The sequence below is a fragment of the Molossus molossus genome, unplaced genomic scaffold, assembly GCF_014108415.1.
Source record: "Molossus molossus isolate mMolMol1 unplaced genomic scaffold, mMolMol1.p scaffold_m16_p_1, whole genome shotgun sequence".
Lineage (NCBI taxonomy): Eukaryota > Metazoa > Chordata > Mammalia > Chiroptera > Molossidae > Molossus > Molossus molossus.
The window spans coordinates 126,972,012-126,998,214 of NW_023425344.1; the positions used below are offsets into that span (position 1 = coordinate 126,972,012).

The 26,203-nt window shown below is 36.2% G+C and overlaps 1 protein-coding gene across 8 annotated transcripts in view; it reads left to right on the forward strand.

Annotated features, from left to right (window-relative positions):
• Positions 1 to 26,203, forward strand: part of PARD3 (par-3 family cell polarity regulator) — an 823,714-nt gene that overhangs the window by 407,194 nt on the left and 390,317 nt on the right. For all 8 annotated transcript variants that reach the window (XM_036242174.1, XM_036242150.1, XM_036242158.1 and 5 more), the window contains exon 5: positions 4,489 to 4,620. In XM_036242174.1, the coding sequence (XP_036098067.1) occupies positions 4,489 to 4,620 (132 nt within the window). The remainder of the gene's footprint in view (positions 1 to 4,488; positions 4,621 to 26,203) is intronic.

Here is a 26,203-nt window from a genome sequence, read left to right on the forward strand (position 1 = left end):
CATTCTGTGCTGTCCAGCCAGCATGAGGTTTTGAATCCCAAATTCTCAGAGGGAACTGCTTATATCCAAAACAGCCCTCAGCTGCTGTTCGTGGGCTCCCAGCCCACCCTCTTACACCTTTGCAATTCCTACCAGGCTTGATTTGGTGCCCTCTTTCTATTCTTGGTTATGAGGGTTTTCTCCAGCTGATTTTTAGTTGTTTTTTACCCAATGATTTGTTTTTATTGTAGTTGTAATTCCCGGAGATGAATGTAGTTGGTCCCCGGAGATGGTTTATGTAGCTTCCATTCACTCCGCCAGCATTTTTTCCCTCCTTTGGACTCACACCCTACAGGCTCCAGTGTTGGGGAGGCAGCTTGAAAGGCACCAGAAACATGTGGGAAAGAACTCAGTTATTTGGCATTGGGGCGAGAGCTTGAGAGGCAGCTTTCTCCTGAACAGACATGCTGTGTTGGGCCTTTGTTCCTTTGGTGAGCCCTTCCCCCATGGGGCCAGCGGACACCGCCATTTCTGGGACTCCAGCAGCCTGGCTCCCACTGCCAATTGATGTTTCTCTCTCACATTGATGTTTCTCTCTCTCTCACTCCTCCTTCCTCTCTCTCTCTAAAAAAAGAAAAAAAGTCAATAAAAATATATTTAAAAAAAAAGGAATGTTAGAATATTGTGCTAACAAAAAGCATGGTATTATTAATTCCATTGAGAATCGGGTTATGCTTCTTAGAAAAAGTAGCCTTTGAACTTGGGGTGTAAAAGTGGTACTTTTTAGAAGAAATGTTCTTGGGCTCAGAAATATTCTTAGGCTCAGAAAGATTATGAGTGAAGGTGAAGAGGCATGTGGCACACCAAACACACTTGTCTGCAGGTTCCTCTGGTCACAGTGCTTGTCTTTGGTGTGATGTGACCTAATATACATTTTTGAAAAATCATCTGCAGGACAGTGGCATAGAACATTGTAGGAGAGGATAAGACTTAGCCAGTGTTCAGGTCAAAGGTTGTTGTAGTTTTAGATGAGAGACAAGTTGATCCTGTATGAGTGATGGCCAAAGTGTAAAATCTTAGCAAAGATTACCAATCTTAGTAGATTACCATGACCTAGCAACTGTTGGCATTAGAGATCAAAGAAAGTGTTGAAGAGGATTATGAATCTTTTTCATTGATAGGTGAGTTTCATTTTGAATCTGTTAATTTTGAGGTATCTTTGGGATATCCTGTTGGAAATTTAAATCATGAATTCAGGGAAAATTTTAGTGTTGGTGACCTGTGCCTGGGAATTGTTTGGGAGGAGGCTTTGAAATTGTATACTTTTTGAGCTTGTCCAAGGAGGCATAATAAGCAATTTATAGAAAGAATCAATAAGAGTCATTTAAGGGAAGAGCAATAAGGACAGATATTCAAAAGGAATCAAATGGAAGTACCAGTAGCATACTGGACTCTTGACACCAAGGAAAGGGAGAAGTTTGTGGCATTCGGTCTCTTCATCTTAAAGATATATTTTCCCCTCTGCAAGTGGTGTTTTGTCACTGTGCAAACATTCCAGGTCAGTATTAACTTTTTACCTAACAGTTTTAGCATCCATTGATTATCTTTGTTTGAATGAATTATTTCATTAGGGATTAAAAATGGTGATTTTTTAGATTTTAGTTATTCTACTTATAGTACTTGGCATTTTTCTGAAATGCCAAGTACTATAAGTACTTGGCTTTCCCTCAGGTATTGACACTGTTGGCTTCTCTGAAATATAGTTTCTATGGAAAGTCAGAATATATGTTTAATACCTTTTGTTTAATTATTTATTTTCAAAGTAAATAGTGTAGTAATCTCCTTAGAGGAAGAAAATGAATAGAATAGCCAGGGTCCTAGCCAATGGTTGTTAGCCCCAAGATCTTTGACATAAAAATTTTACTTGTCTTCCTTCGTACTTCCAACCCTTCTTCTCTTCGTGGACATTTAAGGTCCTGTCATTAGTAGGTTTATCTACCCTTTATGACATATTTTAACTTCTCATCAGTAAAGTTATGGACTATCATGTAAAACAAATAGTTTTGCTTTGTTCTGAAATTATCATGCTCTAGTTTTAAGGAGGGATTCAGTATTTGGGGATACGTGTGCTTTAGTTTTTTATTTGCTTCATTCTTTTACTGGACTTTGTCTCCATCGTCTGTTTACTTTACCATTTCTGTGTTCCTATAGGTAAGGTCAGTACCCAGTGTCTGGGCCTGGAGCAGCATCTAGTCTTTCCAACATCCTTCTACGCTTGCAGTTACGCTCTGTCACAGCTTTCTTGAGCTACTCTGACCGGAAATGTACTGAATTTTTCTAGTAAAACATACTTGCTGTTAATGTTTAATGCTACTATTGAGTTTTAAAAGTTTATTTTCTGTAGGTAATTAAAATACTTACAAGGTTTCATGCTAAAGTTTATATTGGTAAATATAGATTTTTTTTTTTTTTCACATCACAATATTGGCACAGATCCCAGACTATAAATTTATTCTTAAGATTTATTCTCTGATGGGGGAGGCATAAAGAAATAAAAACAATACCATAAACTATGGCTAAGGTCTATACATTGCAAACCTATTATATTAATTACACGTTTTTTGTTGCTATGTTTATATTCGTTGCTCATGGTTTAAGTAATGAAGATTGAGAATCAATCATGTATATAAGATGTACAGACAGCCTGCCCTTAACAAAGTTATTAAGGAGAATATTTTGGTACTTCTCTTGAAGTAGAACACTGATTTAACTAAGTTGAAGTCAGGTTAACATTTCTAATTTGTTCTTATAGGAGATATTTAGATTTAGTTATTGAACTAAAATGTTTGAGCTTCCTACTTTATCCTAGCCTTCTCATTTCTTTTTAGAGCATTTAAGTTGAGTTTTACAGCCTGGTAGTCAAAACAGGTTGTTTAAGCTATTATTTAGAAGAAACATTCAATGGCATGTGGTTGCTCTGGGACATTTAAAATAAATATTTATTAACTAACTAGGTTTTGTTTTTGTTTTTGTTTTTTTATCCTCACCCGAGTACATTTTTTTCCATTTCTTTGTTCAGATAGAGTGGGATGGAGAGAGAGGGAGAGGGAGAAAGAGAGAGAGAGAGAGAGAGAAACATCGACGTGAAAGGGACACATCGAGTGGCTGCCACCCGCATGACCAACCAGGGCCAGGGACATACTACAACTGAGGTACGTGCCCTGAGTGGGAACCGAACCTGGGTCCCTAGACCGCAGGCCAACGCTCTGCCGCTGAGCTAAAACGGCCAGGGCTAGGTGTTTTATTTTTTAAATTTTTTTAAAAAATTTTTATTTTTTTATCCTCATCCAAGGTCATTTTTTCATTTATCTTCAGATAGAGCAGGAGAGAAATAGGGAGGAAGACAGAGAGAGAAACATCGATGTGAGAGAGACACATTGAGTGGTCGCCACCCACACGACCCCAACCCAGGCCAGGAACAAACTGTAACTGAGGTATGTGCCCCTAGAGGGAACTGAACCCAGGACTCTCTGGTCCGCAGGTCGTGCTCTAACCGCTGCGCCAAGCTGGCCAGGGCTAACTAAGTTTTTATGTAAAGATATGACTGTCATTATGTTTGCTGAAAAATTATGTATATATTATATACCATGAATTGGGATAGACTAATTGTTTTCTTTACTTGATATTTGAATTAATGATTACAAATAGCTTGTGAAGTAGGTAACTGAACACTCTATAGCATCTTACATCTCTTGCTCAAAGTCATAAAACTACAGAGATCTAAATAGGGAGCCAAATTCATTAGTCTTTCTTATTTTAAACATTTTTGGTAAATTAGAGAAACTACCTCACAATATTATTATATGATTGGAAGGAAGAAGAGAAAAAAACCAGTAAAAGTTTTGCATGGAAATATATGTGTTATATATATTTGGTGCATATACTTGGCTTGGAGTATCTTGTTTCATCTCTTATGTGTTTACACGGGTGCATTCACGCACACACGCACACGTGCACATGACTGCCTTCCTTGTAGTCACTAGGCTCCTTTATCCTAAGCATATGACAGCATTTCTCAGGGCTAGTCTAGATGAAATGTCCTCAATTAGTTACTTTGTGTAGCTCTGTAAAAACATTTTAAATAGCCCTAGCTGGCTGGGTTCAGCGGTTAGAGTGTTGGCCTGCGGTCATGAGAGACCCGGGTTCAGTTCCCGCTAAGGGCGCGTACCTCGGTTGCAGTTTGTCCCCGGCCCTGGTCGGTTGTGCGGGTGGCAGCCACTCGATGTGTTCCTTTCACATCGATGTTTCTCTCTCTCTGTTCCTCTCTCTCCCTCCCACTCTACCTGAACAAAAAATGGAAAAATGTCCTCGGGTGAGGATAAAAAAAAACAAAACAAAACATTTTAAATATGTGGAATCATTTTTCTGCTACTTTTTACAAATCAGGTGCATCATTAATTTGCAGGGTCTGGTTTTTTACAACACAACTTTTTGTTTCTTTTTGAATAGAAAAATGAAAACTACAGAAGCCTCCCACGGGATACTAGTAACTGGTCTAACCAATTTCAGAGAGACAATGCTCGCTCATCTCTGAGTGCTAGTCACCCCATGGTGGACAAGTGGCTGGAGAAGCAAGAACAGGTAACATAATGAATCCTTTTACATGCACCTTTGGTATGATTTACTAACCCATACCCCAAAATATGTTTCCCTCCATTACAATGATGATTAAAGTAAACTATTCTAAGGAACTTTAAGTAACAGGCTCTATGTCAGTGTTTGTGTACCATTAATGTAAAATATTTCTGTGGTGGTTTCTGAGCACAGATTTCTCATAAACAGTTATTAATATTTGCTGTAGATTGTGAAACGTCACAACTTCAGAGCTTGTTGTGTGGCCAAGGCATAGATATTTGACAGTGAATAATGCAATTTATGAGTAGGCTTTCAAGACCATTCATGGGTTCTTCTCTTCATTTATAGGCAGTAAGTCAAAGGATCTGAAGAGGCCATTTAAAATTCTGTTATACATCACTTTATAAGAGTAATCTATGCTATAGTATCATTTCAGAATTTAGATTATTTGTGAGGCTTGGGGAGTTAACTTTTCATATGTCAAGGACCTATTTTACGTTTATAAGTTTTTAAAATTGCTTAGTTCACTGTGCATGGTAGTAACCTATAATTCACGAAATCAGAATTGTTTATTACTCATTGTAAATAACAGCTTCCTGTCTTGGGAAGGATTGTTTGCAAAGTCGTTATATCACTGTTAGAGAGGCATGATTTTCATATGAAGACTAAAAATTTATCTGGTAAGTTTTGTTGTATAAAAATAAAATTCTTCCAGTATTGTTTGTTTAAAGTCTTAATTATTTATTATTAGTCACTGTTTTCTTTGTAGTGGGAATGCCAGTGTTTTCTTTACAGTTTTAATAGTTTTGATGTTAAAAATTCACTTATTTGGTTATTTATCACTTGTTCATCTTATTACAATGTTCATATGGATGGAAAACTAGGTGAGTATTCAGTGAGAGAATGTTTTGTTGTTTATCTGTTTCAATAATTTCTAAAATTATTAATAATTATTTTGCCTAGATACTGGAATAGCTACATTTTGAATTTAGATTAATGATATCAGTGGTAAGAAACCCAAAGTATTTTACTTAATTAATCTCAGTCTATGTTTTATAGCATAAACCTTCCAAAACATTTTGTGTATGTAGGATATTCTAATATGAAACTATTAAAAAAGACAATTTGCCTTTGCTACCACTGATGATAAGGCACGTATACTGATTTTTATCCTATAGTAAATCTTAGCATACAAAAACATTGTATGATTGAATTAATTTTAAATAATTACAAAAACATTGAAGTTCTACTTAGGAAAAACATTTTTCTTAAAATAATACAGATTTTTAAACTAATTGGTGTTATTACTTCATTATCACTTTGAAGAAAATGTTTTTAAGATTTAAATAGTTTAGTATGGGCCTGGAGTCAGACCTGCTGATCATCAGCTATTTACTGTATATGAGATTTGACATGAGATTTGGGCATATTGGTAGATTCATCCATACCTGAGTTTACTTGTTTATCAAATGGGGATAATCATAGAACCTGCCTCATATGTTTGCTGTATCAAGTAATGTGATATCTGCCAAGGAGCTAGAATCATGCCTGATTAAAACGGTCTGCTGATAACAGAAAATTTAGATTACATATTAAGGAAACATTCCTTACTCATTAACAAGAAGCCTGGAGGAAAGGAAGGTGTGTGTGTGTGTGTGTGTGTGTGTGTGTGTGTGTGTGTGTTCATTTGTAGCTCAGTGACCTCACTGGGAATCCGGATTCTCCATCTCTTCCAGGAGTCTTCACAGGGCTCTTTGGCTCTGTGCTCTCAAGCTTACGCTTTCCTGCCAAAGCCCTAACCATCATGTCCTTACACAGAGGAACGGTAATAGTGCTTTTTATTTCTTCATGACACTTTTTGAAAGCAAGTCCCACAACAGAGGCCCCTCCTGTTTTGATGTGGGGAATTGCATTACTTGCCTGCCCAGTTCTGAATCCAAGGGAGTGAGAGTACCAGTCTTGGTTTAGACTTCTTGAGCTTGAACTCCTGGAGCCGGGGGTGGGGTGTGGCCATTTCTCTGCCCTGAAACACAGATGCTCATCATTGACACAATCAGAGTTCTGTTAAGCAAGGAGGAAGGTACAGTTAGCTAATTATGTAAATAGGACCATTTTTATTGCAAGATTAGGAGAAAATATTGTCAGCCCAGAGTTTTAAAAATACAATAAATTTAATTATGTCCTAAAAATATAACTTTTAATAGTGTGGTTGCAGATCTCTTTTTAAGAAAGTAATATCGTTTTTCTTTGTGAATTTGGTATAAAATAGTTTCTTTTTTAAGCCAAAGGGATTGCATATAGAAGCCACATAAATACTTTTTCCCCAAAGACTGTCTTAATTTGTTTCTGTTGAAGTTATTTAAAGTATTTGTTTCATGATAAGCAAGCTTTGTAAAAACATAAGTACTTCCTTTGTCTATGTAGTCTAATATAGATGACATTAGCTATGATTCCTGAGCCTAAAACCATCTTCTTCCTTGGCTTAAGTTTAAAAAATGATGATCCCTTCACTAAATTCACATAAACAGTATAGTGAACTAGACTGAAATCTACTAACTGGACAACAACAGCAAAAACTGATCAAACCCATATTAAAACTTTAGCTGAAAGTAAGCACAATTGGTAGGGCCAAAGAGGACTGATAGGTTATGCTGCATAGCTGGAAATCTCTTCCAGCTATTCTCATTTAATTGTGGATTTATTCTTTTAACTGTTCCCTATTTCCTATGATTCATCTCACTTTAATGGCCTGGTGTCTTTTCTGTGGCTTTCTTGTCTAGTTAATTTTTGCCATTAAAAAAAATAAAGAGAAAGGTATTACATAGATAAAAGAATATTTTATATGGTTAGAAAAAAATCGACTCTCTGCCTGTACAATTTGGGATCACCAGGGCAGAACTGATGGCTGTCTTCCTTATGCTATCTAGACTAAAGAGGTCAATAGAGTTCTAGATTTTATGTGTCTCCAGTGGTTTTGTCTTTGCTCTATTTCCTACTACAGTGCTTATCTCTCATTATCTCTGTATTTTTAAGGCAATTATGACCACATCAGCTTTGCCAATGGGAATAAACAGTAGGGACAGAAAAGGACAAAAGAGTGTAAAGAGTGTTGAGCTGGCAGGCACCTCTGGAAGCTGAATGTGTCTTTTTCTTTCTGTAGGATTGGTCCTACAAAAGGGAACATGGAATTTCTTTCCCTCTGTTAGAATATTGGTAATTTATATCTCTATAACCAAAGGTAGGTGATGTATGTTATTAGAACTCTGTACCAGGAAGCACTTGGAGTCAAGCTAAATATTTTTTCAAAAATAGTCATCTTGCTTTTCAGGGAGTAGTTCACTTTGCTCAGAATAGCCTCAAGTTGAATTCTTTATCAGGTTCATTTCAGAAGGTAGAGGACCAGGTACCTTTCAGAGAACATCCTTTTGTTATGTCAATCTTGTGACTTCATTTTTTTGAGAGATCTCAGAGGAATCACAAATAATTTGCAAAATAAATGGGTTGTTTTATTGCTTTGAAAAAGTTTTCATACTTCTGAAATTTTGATTATAAGACAAAAAAACAATAAAAGCAAAAAACCTTAATTTTGATGTTTAACATGGTTTAAGAAATCTGAATTTCTTTTAACCATTACCATTTCCCTAACTGTGTGTGTAGATTATAATTTAATGTTGGTAGTTAATAAATTATATGCTGACTTGTTCTTATATCCCCACTGTTTATTGCAACTAATAAATTCCATAAAACAGGAGGCAAGAACTTTACAATATGTAATTGGTATAATTTAGGACCAGAAAGTAGAGGGACCTTAAGGGAAGTTAAGGTAATTGGGAGCCTGCCATTTTCACTACCTTGTCTTGGTGAACAGGCCTGAAGCCAGTGAAAAGAAATAGCAAAGAGGTGGTAGGCACCTTCCAGGCACAGCTTAAGTTCTGTTAGAGAGGAATGACTGCCCTGACATTTAGAGAAAAATCCTTGTTGTAGGGTTCTTTCCATCAAGCAAAACCTTTATCTAATTGGCAGATTGTACTAGTGGAGGTGACCTGTGAGGAAAACTGCCTTAAATGCTTGGTGATGACGCAATTTAAGTGGGTCATTGTACTGACCCCTCACTTTTGTACCCTTGCCTGCACATCCCACCATTCAGTGTCAAGTCTCAGAGTCTCAAAGCCAGGAAGGAGTTTTAGGAGCAATCTCAGTTACAGTACTTCTTTCTTATTTTATGCACTTTGTCACTATCTCCAGCCGTGATGCTTTTACTTTATCCTTCTTCAAGCCGAACAAAACATTCCTGAGCTACTCATTTATTCCTTCTGAAATCAAGATGGCAACTATATGGATTGTGTCTGTTTTTACATTAATCTGTATTTATTAAGTCCTAGATATTAGGATTAGAAAGTAGCTGAGTGTTAAATACATAGAAAATATATTTAAATAAAATATTGCTATACAATAAATGCTTATCATTTGTTTTATTCTCAAAATAGAATAGTTCACCTATACTAAAAATATCATTCTGATACTTTTTAAACTTTTGAAAATATTTATGCATTATAACTAATATTCACATAATACACAATGAATATATTTATAGCTGGAACCAAGGTTCAGCTACCTGCCTCCATGAAAACCAAACTGTGAGACAGGTGCCAGTAAGAAAAAGGAAAAGGTTTATTCAAGTGCTGGTTACCTGAGAAATGCCCATCCAAAGCCCATTTTAGCATCTCAGTACAGGCAGGAGTTTTTATAGGGAGGGAGAGGGAAAGCAGAGCAAAGAGATCAGGAGGAGGGCTGTGGACGTGCAGGCAGTGTCTTTGATGGTCCCGATATGGATTTTTAATGTCAGCATACTGGAACTGGTCAGCCAGCCAAATTCCTGCAGTTGGGCAATCTTTGTCAACTGAAATCGTGGTCAAGGCCTTTAAGGAAAATGTCTGTATATGAATTCATTTTATCAATTTGTTACTACATTATATCCTAATTCCATTTTGGGAGTAGTCAGAGTAGTATAACGTTTTTCTTCCCTGTTAAATATTCACAAGTCATGGGAAAGGTATGTTTCTATGAAAGTGTTTTATTATTTTTTTAAAATTATAATCTAAGGCCTTATTTTTGAAGATCTAAGGTGAAAGTAAATTAAAATTAAAAAAAAAAAGTAGAGCCTGTTGTAGATATGAGATAATAGTGAAGAAGCCTTTTAAACTTACCCAGATTTTTACCTGGGTGTAGTTTATAGCAAATGATTAAGCCAGTCAGTAAGTCATTGTGGTACCAGGTTTTACCTATTTTCCTCGGTGTGATGAAATGATGAGTGTAGGATGATCGGACCATGAGTTCTGCTTTCACATGTATCATCACAGTGGGTTTTTTCTTTCATCTGCCTGTATAGGGGAAGATTCCTTTCCTTTCTCAAGTGCTTAATAGCCTTTTATACGTGAAAAAAATTCTAATTTCACTGGCATCTAGATGACATAGTTAGTTTCCAGAATATGAAATGACCATATTTTCTTAATTAAAAAATTAGAAGATGACTTCTTCAGAAATCTGATTATAACAGCTGTTAACTGGCCAGTGAAATGAGTGCAGAAAGATCCTGCTAGAAATGCAGAAGCTGTAGAAGTTTTGACGTGGGGACAGGCAGGGCTTCGGGGTTACCAGCCATCGTTAATGGGACGTAAGATCAGGTTCTCGTGCTGCCAGATAGTAACTGTAATGTGTTTCGTTTGTTTATTTTTAAATTATTTAACCCATGGACACCTAGTAACCAAATGACTGGGTTATTGGGTTAAAAATAATCAAAGCACCCTGCCTCCAATTTCTAAGACTCTGCAGTTTTCTATTATAAGGAAGAGGATTTATTAATATTATTTTCTAGTTGGCAAACTTTTGCAGAACCTATGCAGAAACTAACATCATTGTGTTTACCTCTAGCAACAAGAAGTATAGAAACTAAAAACATCAAGATATTTTCTTTATTTTTTATCCTCACCCAAGGGCACCTCTGCATTTATCTTCAGATAGAGCTGGAGGGAGAGATGGAGGAAGAGAGAGAGAGAGAGAGAAACATCGATATGAGAGAGATACATCGACTGGCCGCCACCCACACAACCCCAAACGAGGCCGGGGACAAACCACAACCGAGATATGTGCCCTTAACAGGAACCGAACCCGGGACTCTCTGGTCTGTTGGCTGATGCTCTAACCGCTGAGCGAAACTGGCCAGGGTGTCAAGGTTGTTTTAAAATGAAATTCTGTTTTTATTCTAAAATTCCAGAGATTTTCTTTATATCAGAAATCTGTCATGTTTACAATAACACCAAAAAATAAAGTTAAAACAACATTTGAAGAGAGTTGTTATGCTACCTAGCTACATTAATGGCAATAGCAGATTATTTTGTTGCTCTTTGATAATATGAAGACCGCTACATATCTTAAACTTATTTGAGTTTTAAAACATAATGATTGATTATAGCATCCCATATGTATGTAACACTTATTTTCCATAAACCCTGCATATTTTTACTTTTATTATCAAAGAACTGTGAACTAGAAATATCAAGTGAAGAATAGTACTGAGAAGGACATCCTAATTTCCAGAGGAGCCTTGCTAGCCACTTGCAGTGCCACTTTGGGTAGTGTTTTCTTCTGATAGCTACAAGCAGCATTTCACCCTTATATAAACTCAGCATTGAAAACACAGTGTGAGCCTGGGGTGTGTGTGCCAGGAAAGAAAACTGCCCTTCCAATGAATGGACCCTGCCAACTGACCCTCATTCACTGGTTATGTGGCCTTATCCAGGTTGTATAAACTCTGCAAACTTCATTTTCGCTGTGTGTGAAAGGGTGACAGTATTACCTGTTTGGTAGATATTGGCTTTGTGTGTGAAAATAAGTGATGTAGCACATGTGAAAGTGTAGATCCCATTTCTGGTATAGTGTTGTAGGCACTTGTTACTTACTACTTTCATTTCCTCTTAATTTTAGGTAAGATAGGATTAGTGGTTATACCTCAAAAACTCTAGTATTGAGGAACTATTTTTATTTCCCACTTAAATAATACTTCCTCCTTGCTACTGTACCATTTGGTATGCTGGGCTGGTTCATTTTTATCTCTGGTATATTTCTGATGAGCTCATTATCCTTCTAGGCTCTATGGAATCTTATCAGAATTAGAATAAAATTTAATCTTTTAAAATCATTTCTGCTGCTTTTCTGAAGAACATAATCTGAGAAACAAAAATACATTAGTTTTAATCTCTATGTCTGTTAATTTTTATTTATTTTTGGTTAATCTTCACAAAAGGATTCTTTCATTGACTTTTTAGATTGAGTGGAAGGGAAGAAAGGTGGGGCAGAGAGAGAGAGAAAGAAAGAAACATCGATATGAGAGAGACATATTGATTGGCTGCCTTCTGCATGACCCCAACCAGGGCTGGGATCGAACCACAACCTAGGTACATACCCTTGACTGGAATTGAACATGTGACCTTTGGTCCATGGACTGATGCTCTAACCGCTGAGCCATACCGGCCAGGACACTCTTCATATTTTAAATCTCAGATATTTTATATATACTTTTCTATTATGAATTAGAATTACTATATTTTCCTAGAGTCCCTCCTAATCACCATCCCCCAATCTTCTAATAGAAGATTACTGATCAGTAATTATTCTTATTTGCATAATTTACTGCAATACAAGTAAGCTCAGTGATGGGACAGAAAAAAGACAAGATTATTTAAAAAAAATGGGTGGTTCACTAAGTACTTTTTTTTTTCCTTATTTAAGAAAATTTTTTTAAAATTGATTTTAGAGCAAGAGGAAGGGAGAGGGAGCGAGAGATAGAAACATCGATGGGCCACCTCCTGCATGCCCTGCACTGGGGACTGGGCCCACAACCTGGGCATGTGCCCTGACCGGGAATTGAACCAGTGACCTCTTGGTGCATGGGTCTACACTCAGCCACTGAGCCACACTGGCCAGGCTCTACTAAGTACTTCTTGAAAGATAAGTTTATGCTCGATTTGCAAAATAGTAACTTGTATACATAAATTCTGTTTGAACAGAATCAATAGTGTTTTTCCTCTTAATGTACCTCAAAGTGAAGAGCTATTGGAATTTACTTATATGTTAACATTGCCCTCTTGTTATGCCTTAGGCTATATATGATAGCACAAAAATAACCTACTTGAAAGACTTCAACTTCTTTTCAAACTTAAACATGCTGTATTGTCCTCAATCACTGGGATACATCAAAGAGACTTAGCTTCTTGAGATACAGGATTGCTGTTGATGGAATTGGTTTGTTTGGGGTATGAGAAATATTGGCCAACAAATATTAGTGTCTCATTTATAACTTTTCTCATTTCATTAAGGATCGTTGTCAATTTAAATTATCTTATTCTTTTATCCCCTGTTGGGACTAGGAATTCTATTTCTCTCATTATTCTAACATTTTTATGGCTTAGGTGAATGTTTGAGGAATCCTAACTGATCAGAATCCTCAATCTGTAGATGTACTGATTAATTTAGCCTGCAAAGTGACTGGTTTATATTATTATTATTTCCAAACTTCTCCCATTCTGGTGCTTAGAAAATTGAGATGGTAAGGTGATGTACCTGCAATTTCAAAAAGAAAGTATGAGATAGCGGTAAATGGAGTGATTTCCTTCTTAATTTTGTTCTGTTATTCGTAGCATTAAAATGTAGACCAGAAATCAATGCAAGAACATCCACAGAGTAAGCATTAGTATTACATCAATTATAGATATCAAATGTGAAATTTATAAAATTGCATTTAAGTGTCTAGAAAGACAGGATATATGTCCCTATTTAAATGTCTTTTACTATTCCATGTTCCATGATTTTGAACACTTTATATCAGTTTTTCTATCCCTTACACATACATAAAGTTGCTCTGATTTATTAAATGCCATGATTGATAAAAATGGATGTAGAATCTGTCTGAGAGTACAGCCTTGTGTAAATATAAGTATGTGTTCGTGTGTGAATGTGTTGGCTACCACCTTACCTAGAGGCTATTTGTACTAAAGAAAATATAGCTTAGGATCCTGTCTCTTGCACCTTTGACCAACCAGTGATATTTTGAGTATTATTCCTCACTTTTCCTATTTCTTTTTCCTGTACCTCCATTCCTGGAGATTTTCTTTCAAAATGTCCTCATATCTACTCCTTCTTCTCCATCCCTTTTTCCCCTTCCCAACTTCAGGGTGCTTTCAACCCTCATTTGGATCACTTTAACAGTATACCAGCCATCCTCTCTATTGCCTGTGTCTCCACTGAGGTCACAGTGACATGTGATAAAGAACCATGCAGCCTTTAGAGCTTTGACTATCCTCAGGAGTGGTTAGGGGCCAAGTGGTTAATAGCTGCTCGAAGTCAGAGTGACCTGGTTTGGAATTGCATAGTATGTGTAATGCTAAACAAATTTCTGAAGATTCTAAGCCTCAGATCAGGTTTTCATAATGTTCTAAGACATATTTCATAGATTTTGAAGATTTGATGAAACAGTTCATGTAAAACTTTAAAAACAGGACATAATATGCAGGAAACACTCAATAAATGTTAGCTTTGATGACTGTATCTTAGCTGCTCCTCCCATGCAATCCCAGCTCTACTGAACTCATTTGGTCCCCAGACTCGTCTTGCTCTTGCATATCTGAGCCTTTGCACACGTTGGCCAACTCTTCCCTTTCCCCTTCCTGATTCTGTTCATCTGTTTTCAACTTGGAGGTCTCCACCCTCAGGAAACTTTTCTTGACACCTACCTATAGCCTACCACCTTTTCCACACTCCTACCCCTGCCAAAAGCAGAGTAAGGTGCAGGTGGCTGCTTCTTATTCTTTTTCCATCATAGCACTTACCAAGTTTCATTTTAGTTACCTGTCTTTCTCTTTTAATTAGGGCATGACCCATATCTATTTCTCGTGGGTTTTATTTCTTTATTTTATTTTATTTTATTTATTTTTTTGGTGAATCCTCACCTGAGGATATTTTTTCATTGTTTTTTAGATAGAGTGGGAGGGACACAAGGAGGGGGATGAGAAAGAGAAGCATTTATGTGAGACACACATATTGGTTGCCTCCGGCACAACCCCAACCAGGGCCGGGAATCGAACCTGCAACCCAGGTTCAAGACCTTGACTGGGATTAAACCCACAACCTTTTGGTATTTGGGCTGACACTCTAACTGCTGAGCCAAAATGGCCAGTGCTCTTTGTTTATTTTTGAGGAAGCATAACTAAACTTCTAGTGGCATTAAATCTTTTTTATAACATTTGCTTCTAAGCATGCCATACTTTTATAAACACACTTGTAAAGAACTATATGCTTGTAGTTTGTGTATGTAAAATGTTCTCTTAAAACATTTTTATAGCAAACATTTTCATTATTCTGTAGGTAGGAGTATCTTTCCTTGTGTTGATTTTTTTTTTTTTTAATCCCTCCCCAGAAGATATTTTTCCATTGATTTTTCAGATAGAATGGGAGGGAAGGAGGGAGAGAGAGACAGAGAGAAACATCAATGTGAGAGAGTCACATCGATTTGTTGCCTCCTGCACAACCCTGACCCTGACCAGGGCCAGGGATCAAACTTGCAACCAAGGTGTGTGCCCTTGACCAGTAATTGAAGCCACGACTCTTTTGTCTGAGGGCTGACGCTCTAACTGCTGAGCCAAACCGGCCAGGGCTCCTTATGTTGAATTGTTAACTTTTCAAGAATCTCATCTAGATTAAATTGGAGAAAGTTTAAGGGGAGGGCAAGGAATGTTAGACTGTATCAGCAAAAATCTAGGCTTTTGGACTTACTCATATTTTAAGTCCCTTGTGGAACTAATTTTCTGAGAACTTTGTATTTTAATCATAAACAGACCCAATTCAACAATACTTTCATTAACCCTTGGCTAAGAAAGACTTTGGTATTAATGTCCTGCACTCTTAGAAAAAGAAACATATTTTTATAGATTAGCTAAGAAAAATAGGTCTCAATTCAAGTAAAAGTAATATGTTTGTTTTTTTAAAGAGATTTTTCCATTGAGCTATGCATTAAACATTTTGTTAATTTCATTTTCCAGTATTGAACATGACTTAGGCAAGTGATTTGAAGTATTTTCTATGGCTCAATTTTCACTTTTGACTTGGGTAAGTTGTGTTAGTGTATATATTATTATTTAATGGTTAAGTTTATTCATTGTTGTGGATTTTAGTGAAAGAATGAATCCCATGTCTTATTTTTTTAAATATATTGAAACTGGTAAAATATACAAAGAATTCTTGTTGACAGTGAGAATATCTCCTTAAGGTACATGTGGAGTTTTTCTCCTGCTATTAGTAAGTAGCTGAACTAGCACTTTGAATCTATTGTATCTATAGAAAATTCCCTCTTGGCTTCTCTGATATTCTGTGTTTAAGCTCACTCATTTTATTATTTCCAGAACCATTTTTTGTCTGCTTTGCCTACGTGTGTGCAGGTTGTTTCTGTAGTTGAAGCTGTATATTTTCTTCCTTAGTGTGACCTTTTAGTTTCTGTTTCCATCCCTCCAGTCTTGTACTTATCCACAAATACTAGCTGGGTATTTCTATTAGAAGTTTTGAACTATCTTTACACTTTTTAGTGTAAAGATATTGTAACCGAGGGGGAGTGGTCCCTAGCCTAAAGGGTACTGTGAATTGAAACCCCCTGTTCTGGACCCGATTCTTCATCCAGCTGTGCAGTACATTACAGTCTCTGTATGCCAGAATGACCTCACCCCTGTGAAATTGTGCACACTTTACAAATGTTTCCCTAGACATAGAACATTACATAATTGTACATGATTCTCTTATTTCTTGTAATTTTGCCACAAGTCTCCCAGGTTTCAAATTTGTTTCTTTCATTTTATTTCTACTTCATGTTCTGTCTATTGCCAGGTATTATATGTTCTATTTTTACTCTTGCATATGTATATGTATCTTTCAACTTTCATAACACCTGTCCTAACTTCAGCCATATTCCTTTTGACTGGACTGATGTCATATTTGTCTTCTACCATCTGTTCCTTCTTTTTTTGTTGTTGTTTAATTTTTTTCTTCATTGATTTTAGACAGAGAGGAAGAAAGAGGGAGAGAGAGATAGAAACATCAATGAGAGAGAACATCGATTGGCCACCTCCTGCATGCCCCCACTGCGAATCTGGCCTACAACCTGGGCATGTGTTCTGTGACCGTGATTGAACTGGTGACCCCTTGGTGCATGGGTCGTCGACGCTCAACCACTGAGTCACACCGGCCTGGCGCATTTGTTCCTTCTTTAATCAATTCTACATACTCCTATTTCCTTAATTTTTCAAACTACAACTTGTATTGCATCACCTTCAAGTTTAAAAGCATGAATGAAGAAAGTTCCTACAGTACTCTGTTTTAAAATCAATCTCATTAGCTTGGTATACTGTGTACTCTGCAACACAAATTTGAATGGAATGTTTTTAGGCCTCATTTCCTATCATGATCTCATGTATATCCCATGCTCTACGGGTCTACTATTTTTTCCTTTTAAATAAATATTCTAGCCCAGCCCCTGTGGCTCAGTGGATTGAGCCTTGCTCCATAGCCTGAGAGGTCCCAATTTTATTGCCGGGCAAGGCACATGCCTGGGTTGCTGGCTCCATCTCTAATAGGGGGCATGCAGGAGGCAGCCAATCAATATTTCTCTCTCTCACATTGATGTTTCTTTCTTTCTCACCCATTAATGTTTCTCTCTCTCTCTCTCTCTCTCTCTCTCTCTCTCCCTTCCTTTCTCTCTAAAAAATCAATGAAAACATATTAAAAATTGTTTGTTTGTTTATTTATTTTTTATTAGAGGTTCTATGAGTACAGTAATTTAAAAAATGCTAAATAAGAAACAAAACAAAACGAGCAAAAGGTATATAGGTTGTTGATGAAGAAGCAAAACTGCTATTTTGTATAAATTATAATGATCCACCTGGAAAGTTCAGGGAATTCCACAGTCTAATTCTTAGACTAACCAATGAGTTTTGCAAGATTGCTAGATATGAGTGTATAAAAAATTAATTGTGTTCCTACACACTAGCAACAAATGTGAAAAATGTAATTAAAAGATGAATCTTTTCAAAGATGTGCAAGACTACTTTGGAGAAAATTATGATATTTAAAAAAGCCAGTAATCATTGACATATATCATGTTTTTGGATGGGAATACTCAATAGTTTAAAGCTATCGAATATCCCCAAATTAATAGAATGAATCAAAGCAATTTCAGTAAAAACCTAATGAGGTTTCTTCCCCCTTTTATTGAAAGGTTAATTCTTAAGTGTGTATGGAAGCATAAAGGACCAAAAAGAGCCAAGAATATTTTGGTGAAATAAATGTTCAGGGACTCACTTTAGTACATATCTTTTTGAAAACTTGTAGTTATGTAGACACGGTGATATTGATGACGATATAAATAGACCATTGGAACAGAATAGAGAGCCCAGCAATAGATTTTTAAATATGTGGAAATTAGATATATGAAAGAGGTGATTGTAAACCATATTTTATGGACTCACTTTTAAAAAAAATATTTATCTATTTTATTTATATTTGTTACAGATGTTTCTCCTTTTTTTCCCCATTGACACCCTCCTCCACTTCCCTCCCCCACCCTGTCCCCGCCTTTGTTGTCCATGTCCATTGGTTATGCGTACATGCATATAAGTTCTGTGGTTTATCTCTTCCCTCCCCCCATGACCCCCGCTTCTTAGGGTTGTCAGTCTGTAACCTACTTCCACGTCTCTGGTTCTACCCTATTACTCAGACTGTTATAATCATTATATTCCACAAATAAATGAGACCCTGTGGTATTTGTCTATTTCTGCTTGGCTTGTTTCACATAGGATAATACTTTCCAGGTCCCTCCATGTTGTCTCAAAGGATAAGAGATCTTTCTTTCTTACAGCTGCATAGTACTCCATTGTGTATATGTACCTCAACTTTTTCTTTTCTTTTTTAATCCTTACCTGAGGACATTTTTCCATTTTTTGTTCAGATAGAGTGGGAGAGAGAGAGAGAAACATTGACGCGAAAGGGACACATCGAGTGGCTGCCACCCACACAACCAACCAGGGCCAGGGACAATATGTACCACAGCTTTTTTATCCATTCATGTACTGATGGATACTTCAGCAGTTTCCCGATCTTAGCTATTATAAATAGTGCTGCTATAAGAATGGGGTTACATATATTCTTTCTGTTTAGTGTTTCAGGCTTCTTAGGGTATATTCCTAGAAGTGGGATCACTGGATCAAAGGGCAATTCAATTTTTAATTTTTTGACGTAACACCATAGTGTTTTCCATAGTGGCTGCACCAGTCTGCATTCCCACCAGTAGTGTTCTAGAGTCCCCTTTTCTCCACACCCTCTCAAAACTTGTTGTTTGATGATTTGTTGATGGTGGCCATACTGGCAGGTGGGAGGTGATATCTCATAGTCATTTTAATTTACATCTCTCTGATAATTAGTGACACTGAGCATTTTTTCATATGTCTCTTGACAATTTGTATGTCCTGTTTGGAAAGGTATCTATTTAGGTCCTGTGCCCATTTTTAAATTGGGTTCTTTGTCTCTTTTTGTTGAGTTGTATGAGCACTCTATATATTTTGGAAATTAACCCCTTATCTGATATATCATTGGCAGTGATGCTCTACCATACAGTGGGTTGCCTTTCCATTTTGATGGTTGTTTCTTTGGCTGTGCAGAAGCTTTTGAGTTTGATGTAGTCCCATGTATTCATTTATTCCTTTGTTTCTGTTGCCTTAGGTGATGTATCAGTGAAAATTCTGCTGTGAATGATGTCTGAAATTTTGTTGCCTACATTTTCTTCTAGCATTTTAATGGATTCAGGGGTCACATTTCAGTCTTTTCTCCTTTTTGAGTGTATTTTTGTGTATGGTGTGAGTTGATAGTCTAGTTTCATTTTTTTGCACGTAGCTGTCCAATTTTCCCAACACCATTTATTAAAGAGGCTGTCCTTACTCCATTGTATGCTCTTGCCTCCTTTGTCAAATATTAATTGTGCATAATGTCTTGGTTTCATTTCTGGGTTCTCTGTTCTGTTCCACTGGTCTGTATGCCTGTTCTTGTGCCAGTACCAGGCTGTTTTGATTACAGTAGCTTTGTGGTCTAACCTGAAATCTGGTATTGTGATCCTTCCTACTTTGTTCTTCTTTTTCAAAATTGCTGTGGCTATTCGAGGTCTTCTTGGTTCCATATGAACTTTTGAAGTATTTGTTCTAGTTCTGTGAAGTATGTCGTTGGTATTTTGATGGGGATTGCATTGAATCTATAGATTGCTTTGGGTAGTATGGACATTTTAATGATGTTAATTCTTCCAATCCATGAACAAGGTATGTGCTCCTACTTTTTATATCTTCCTCTATTTCTTCCTCTCAATGTACTGTAGTTTTTTGCAAACAGGTCCTTTACTTCTTTGGTTAAATTTATTCCTAGATATCTTAATTTTTTTGCCGCAATGGTAAATGTGATTGATTTCTTAGTTTCTCTTTCTGTGAGTTCATTATTGGTGTATAAGAATGCCGTCAATTTTTTGACGTTAATTTTCTATACTGCTACTTTGCCAAATTCATTTATTAAATCCAGTAAATTTTTGAGAGTCTTTGGGGTTTTCTATGTATAGTATCATGTCATCTGTGAATAATGACAGTTTCACTTCCTCCTTTTCAATTTTGACCCCTTTTATATTTTCTTCCTGTGTGATTGCTGTGGTTAAGACTTCCAGTACTATGTTAAATAAGAGTGGTGAGAGTGGACATCCCTGTCTTGTTCCTGTTCTTTAGGGAAACGCTCTTAGTTTCTGCCCATTAAGTATGATGTTGGCTCTAGGTTTTTCATATATGGCCTTTATTATGTCGAGAGATGATTGCTCTGTTCCCACATTGCTGAGTGTTTTTATCAGAAATGGGTGCTGGATTTTATCGAAGGCTTTTTCAGCATCTATTGATATGATCACGTGGTTTTTATTCTTCATTTTGTTTATGTGTTGTATCACATTTATTGATTTGTGAATATTGTACCAGCCTTGCATTTCTGGGATGAATCCCACTTGGTCATGGTGAATAATTTTTTTGATGTGTTGCTGGATCCGATTTGCTAGTATTTTGTTCACGATTTTGGCGTCTATGTTCATCAGGGATATTGGCCTGCAGTTTTCTTACTTTGAAATGTCTTTTTTTGGTTTTGGATTAAAATTGTGCTGCCTTCATAAAACGAGTTTGGAAGTCTTTCTTCTTTTTGAGTTTTTTGAAATAGTTTGAAGAGAATGGGTGTTCGTTCTTTTTTGAATGTTTGATAAAACTCCCACATGAAGCCATCCAGGCCTGGGCTTTTGTTGGCTGGGAGAGTCTTGATTACCTCTTCAATTTCCTTAGTTGTTATTGGTCTGTTCAAGGTTTCTATCTCTTCCCCGTCCAGTTTTGGAAGACTATGTGTTTCTAGAAATTTGTCCATTTCCCTTAGATTGTCAAATTTGTTGCCATATAATTGTTCATAGTTGTTTGTTAACGGTCTTTTGTTTTTCTGTGGTGTCAGTTGTTATTTCTCCTTTCATTTCTGATTTTATGTATTTGGGTTCTCTTTGTTTTTTGGTGAGCCTAGCTAGCAGCCTCCATCAATCTTGTTTATCTTCTTGAAAAATCAGCTCTTTGTTTCATTATTCTTTGAATTGTTTATTTTTTTTTCTTGGTCACTGTGTCATTTATTTCTGCTCTGATCTTTACTATTTCCTTCCTTCTACTTGCTCTGGGGTTTTCTTTTTGTTTGTATTCTAGTTCTTTAAGTTGTGAGGTTAGATAGTGTATTAGAAGTTTTTCTTGTTTCTCTAGGTAGGCTTGTAGTGCTATGAACTTCCTTCTCAGAACTGCTTTTGCTGCATCCCATAGATTTTGTACTGTTGTGTGTTCATTTTCATTGGTTTCCAGGAAGTTTTAAATTTCTTCCTTGATCTCCTTGGTAACCCATTCATTGTTTAATAACATGCTATTTAGCCTCCATGTGTTCAAATGTCTTTGCATGTTCTTGTTGCAATTGATTTCTAGTTTGATGCCATTGTGATCTGAGAAGCTGCTTGATAAGATTTAAGTCTTCGTGAACTTGTAGAAATTTAGTTTGTGTCCTATCATGTGGTCTACCTTTGAGAATGTCCCATGTGCACTTGAGAAGAATGTGAATTCTGTAGTTTTGGAGTGTAATTCTCTGTAGATATCTATTAAATCCATTTGATCTAGTGCTTCATTTAGAGTCTTTGTTTTCTTGCTAATTTTTTGTCTAGTGGGTCTATCCAGTGATGTCAGTGGGTTTGTGAAGTCCCCTCCTATGGTTGTATTGCTGTTCATTTCTCCTTTGAAGTCCTCCAGAAGATTTTTAATGTATTTTGGTGTTCCTATATTGGGTGCAAATATGTTTACCAAGATTATGTCTTCCTGTTGGACAGATCCTTCAATATTGTGTAGTTGCCTTTTTTGTCTCTAGTTATGACCTTCATTTTGAAATCTATTTTATCAGATATGAGAATTGCTACCCCAGCTTTTTTTTCCTTTCCTTTTGGTTGGAAAATTTTTTCCATCCCTTCACTTTCAACCTATGTGAGTCTTTTGTTGTGAGGTGGGTTTCTTGTAAATAACATATAGATGAGTCATGCATTCTTGTCCAATCAGGTACTCTGTGTCTTTTTATCGGAGCATTCAATCCATTTACATTTCAGGTGATTATTGATATGTAGTTATGTATTACCATTTTTGTTTAGTGTGGTTCTATTTTTCTTCCCATTTCTTTTACTAATTACAGCAGTCCGTTTAACATTTCTTGGTGCTAATGTATTCCCTTAGCCTTTTTTTTAAATCTGGGAAGCTCTTTATTTGACCTGTTTTGAATGATATTATTGCTGGATAGAGTAATCTTGGATTCAGATTCTTGTTTTTTATGACCTTGATTACTTTGTGCCATTTTCTTCTGGCCTTTAGTGTTTCTGTTAAGAAGACAGCTGAGAGCCTTATGTGGGTTCCTTTGTCAGTAACCTGTTACTTATCTCTTGTTGCTTTTAGGATTCTTTCTTTGTCTTTAATTTTTGGCATTTTAATTGCTATCTGTCTTGGTGTCTACCTGTTTGGGTTGTTCTTACTTGGGGCTCTCTTTGCTTCTTGAACTTGAATGCCTTCTTCCTTCACCAAATTAGGAAAGTTTTCTGTCACTATTTCTTCACAGATATTCTCTAACTCGTGCTCATTTTCTTCTTCATCAGAGACTCCTATGATGCAAATATTATTATGTTTCCAGTTGTCCTACAGTTCTGTTAAGCTATCTGCCTGTTTTTTAATTGTTTTTTTCTTTTGTTTTTCTGATTAGTTGATTTTTTCTACCCTCTCTTCTCTTCCACTGATCCAGTCCTCAGGTTCCTCTACTCTGCTGTTTAGACCTTCCAATGTGTTCTTTATTTCTGACATATCATTCTTGATATCTTCTTCGTGGTTTTTAATTTTCAATTGGTTGATTTTCAACATTTCTATGTCTTTACTTATGGTGTTGATATCCTTACTCATGCTGTGTTCATGTGTGGAGAAGATGTATATTAGAATTTAAATAGGGCCCAGGTTGTGAAAGTCTACAAATATGTAATTTGTGGAGACAATATTGGTTATGGAGCAGAGGGGTCAGGTCTATCCCATTGGTTCAAAATACCTTTTTATTTTTTTTTACCATTAAAGTACATATACTGACAATGGCTGTTAGGAGACTAAGTAATGTCCTAAACGCAGGCTGTTGCAGTGGAGATAGAAAGGATAAATATTAAGAGGTAGAATCAACTGGTCTTGGTAATAATCAGGATGTGATTTTCTATGATTGAGACATTAAACATGGCTCACACCTCTGGCTTGATGGATCTGATTTGAGCGTTGCCCCATATACCAAAATTGTTGCAGGTTTGATTCACTATGAGGGCACATATGGAAGGCACCTGATCAATATTTCTCTCTCTCTTTCTCTCCCTTGCTCTTTCACCCCTCCTTTTTCTAAAAAAAAAAAAAAAAAATCAATAAACATGTCCTCAGGTAAGGATTAAAAAAATAAAGCTCACAGCAATTACAATGGGATGCAAGGACATACATTAGATTTTTAGGGGTGTTGAGGAATAAATGGGAAATTTAAAACATGGAATGCAAAGAGAAAGAAGGAACGTATTTGTTTTTGTTATTTTAATGACAAGGAGGGGTTGTTGACCTCCAGCCTGCTGATGGAAATAAATGACCTACTCATGTGATAGGGCTGTTTGCTCAAAATTTAAACTTGAGGAGAACTTTGATTCCTTTCCATTAATAAGTCAAATTTCATCATACTTCATATTTGATTAGTTCCTCCTGGAGTATTTCAAAGACCCTTCTGGTTTCTACTGACCTAAATAGTTTTGTGTTACTGGTATCTATCTTGCTGTTTATTTCTTAAAACAAATTATTATGAATATATTAAACAACATTCAGCTTAATACTTATCTCAAGTGATTCTGACTATTACAATCTCTGTTCATGTTAGCAACTTTTTATTTTTATGTCTGTGTGTTAGAAAATATGATATGGTCTGGCCAGTGTGGCTCAGTGGTTGAGCATCGACCCATGCACCAAGAGGTTGCTGGTTTGATTCCCAGTTAGGGCATATGCCCAGTAGGCCTGATCGCCAATGGGGGGCATGCAGGAGACAACCAATTGATGTTCTCTCTCATCACTGTTTCTATGTCTCTCTCCCTCTTACTTCCTCTGTCTGTAAAATCAATAAAGGGAAATTTTTTTAAAAAAAAAAGATTATATGATATGGATGGTGATTTTATTTTTCAGCTTTTGCATGTATAGCTTTACATAATGAGATTATGGTTTATCACCAGATTTTAGTTTCTTCTGTTGTTTTTCTACTATTAGGTTAGATGTTAATGTATAAATCATTACATCTTATGGCATGTAACACTTACTAATTTATATATATGTGTGCTTCAAAATGAAAGGGGATTTAAAGGTTAATCTTGAGTCTGCGGTGAGCTACTTTTTTATTGGAATAATATTGCTTAGGGACTTCCCATGAGTAAGAGGACAAAAATTGGACCCAGGGTTTCATGGTTTCTTTTCAATTTTCCATGAGATTATAAATTTGCCTGGTTGTTAATATTTGAACTGTAATAATGATTCTATGAACTAAAAAAATCATTGTGATTTTAAGGTGGTCTGAAAAACCTGGGTAATCGTGATGTAATATAACTCAATTTTTTTTTAACGTTTTATTTATTTCATGTTGTATATTTATTGTTGAAAGTATTATAGATGCCCCTCCTTTTTCCCCCAATTGACCCCTTGTGCCCCATTTCCACTGCCAGCCCCCTGCCTTCACCATACTATTGTCTGTGCCCATGGGTTATGCATATATGCATATATAACTCAATTTCTTGATATTCCACTTTTCATATATACAATTTTAAATATTATAAAAACATGGGCTGGCTTTTTTTTTTTTTAATTCCAGGATTGTGTGTATGTATTTATTTTGTGTTTCATTAGGGTAATTTATCGTTAATGATAAAAACCACAATTTCTTGAATTTTACTTTGCTAAACTTTTAAAAACTTACTTTATTCTATTTATTTTTTGAGATATAGTTGGCATATAATATTGTGTATGTTTAAGGTGTATAAAGTGTTGATTTAACACATTTCTATATTGCAATATGACCACTGAAGTATTAGCTAACACCTCTATCACATCACATATAATTATTTCATTTTTGTAGTGAGAAAAATTAACCTCTAGTTTCTTAGTGATTTTTTAATTTAAAATGAAGTATTGTTGACAATAATCATTCTGTGCCTTAGATCTTCAGTGTTAAGCTCTTTATGCACATTGTCTTTACTCATAACCTATGAGGCAGAGTTTAGCATTATTATCCCCATTTTGAGGATGCAAAACATGAGTCTTAAGTTATATAATATACAAAAAGTCACACAGTAAGTACAGTATGTTGCATTTAAATCTAGGTCCTTCTGGCTCAGAGGCCCATGCTATTATTATCTATGTTATTGTAACTACATAGAAAAACATAGATTTTCCATACAATGAGATTCCCAGGAGTGGGCTGGGTGTTCCTGGATATGTTTTGGGTAGCCTGTGAAGTCTGTTCCTGGCATGCACAGGCTCTGTTGGTGTCATTGCTCTGGTCCTCTGCCTGGAATATTCCTTCCCCAGACATCCTTTTGCTTACCACTTCTGGCCCTTCATGTCTTTGCTGGAATTTCACCTTATCACTAACACCTCTGTTTACAATTTTAACTTGCTGCTCCTACTACATTCCATTTTCTGCATTCCCGCTTTACGTTACCTCACTCTGTTTTTTGCTTTTTTTTTTTTTAAATTACAGTTTACATTCAGTATTATTTTGTATTACTTTTAGAGGTGCAGCATAGTGATTAGACAACCATATGCTTTACAAAGTGATCACCCTGATATTTCAAGTACTCACCTGGCACTGTACACAGTTATTAGAATAT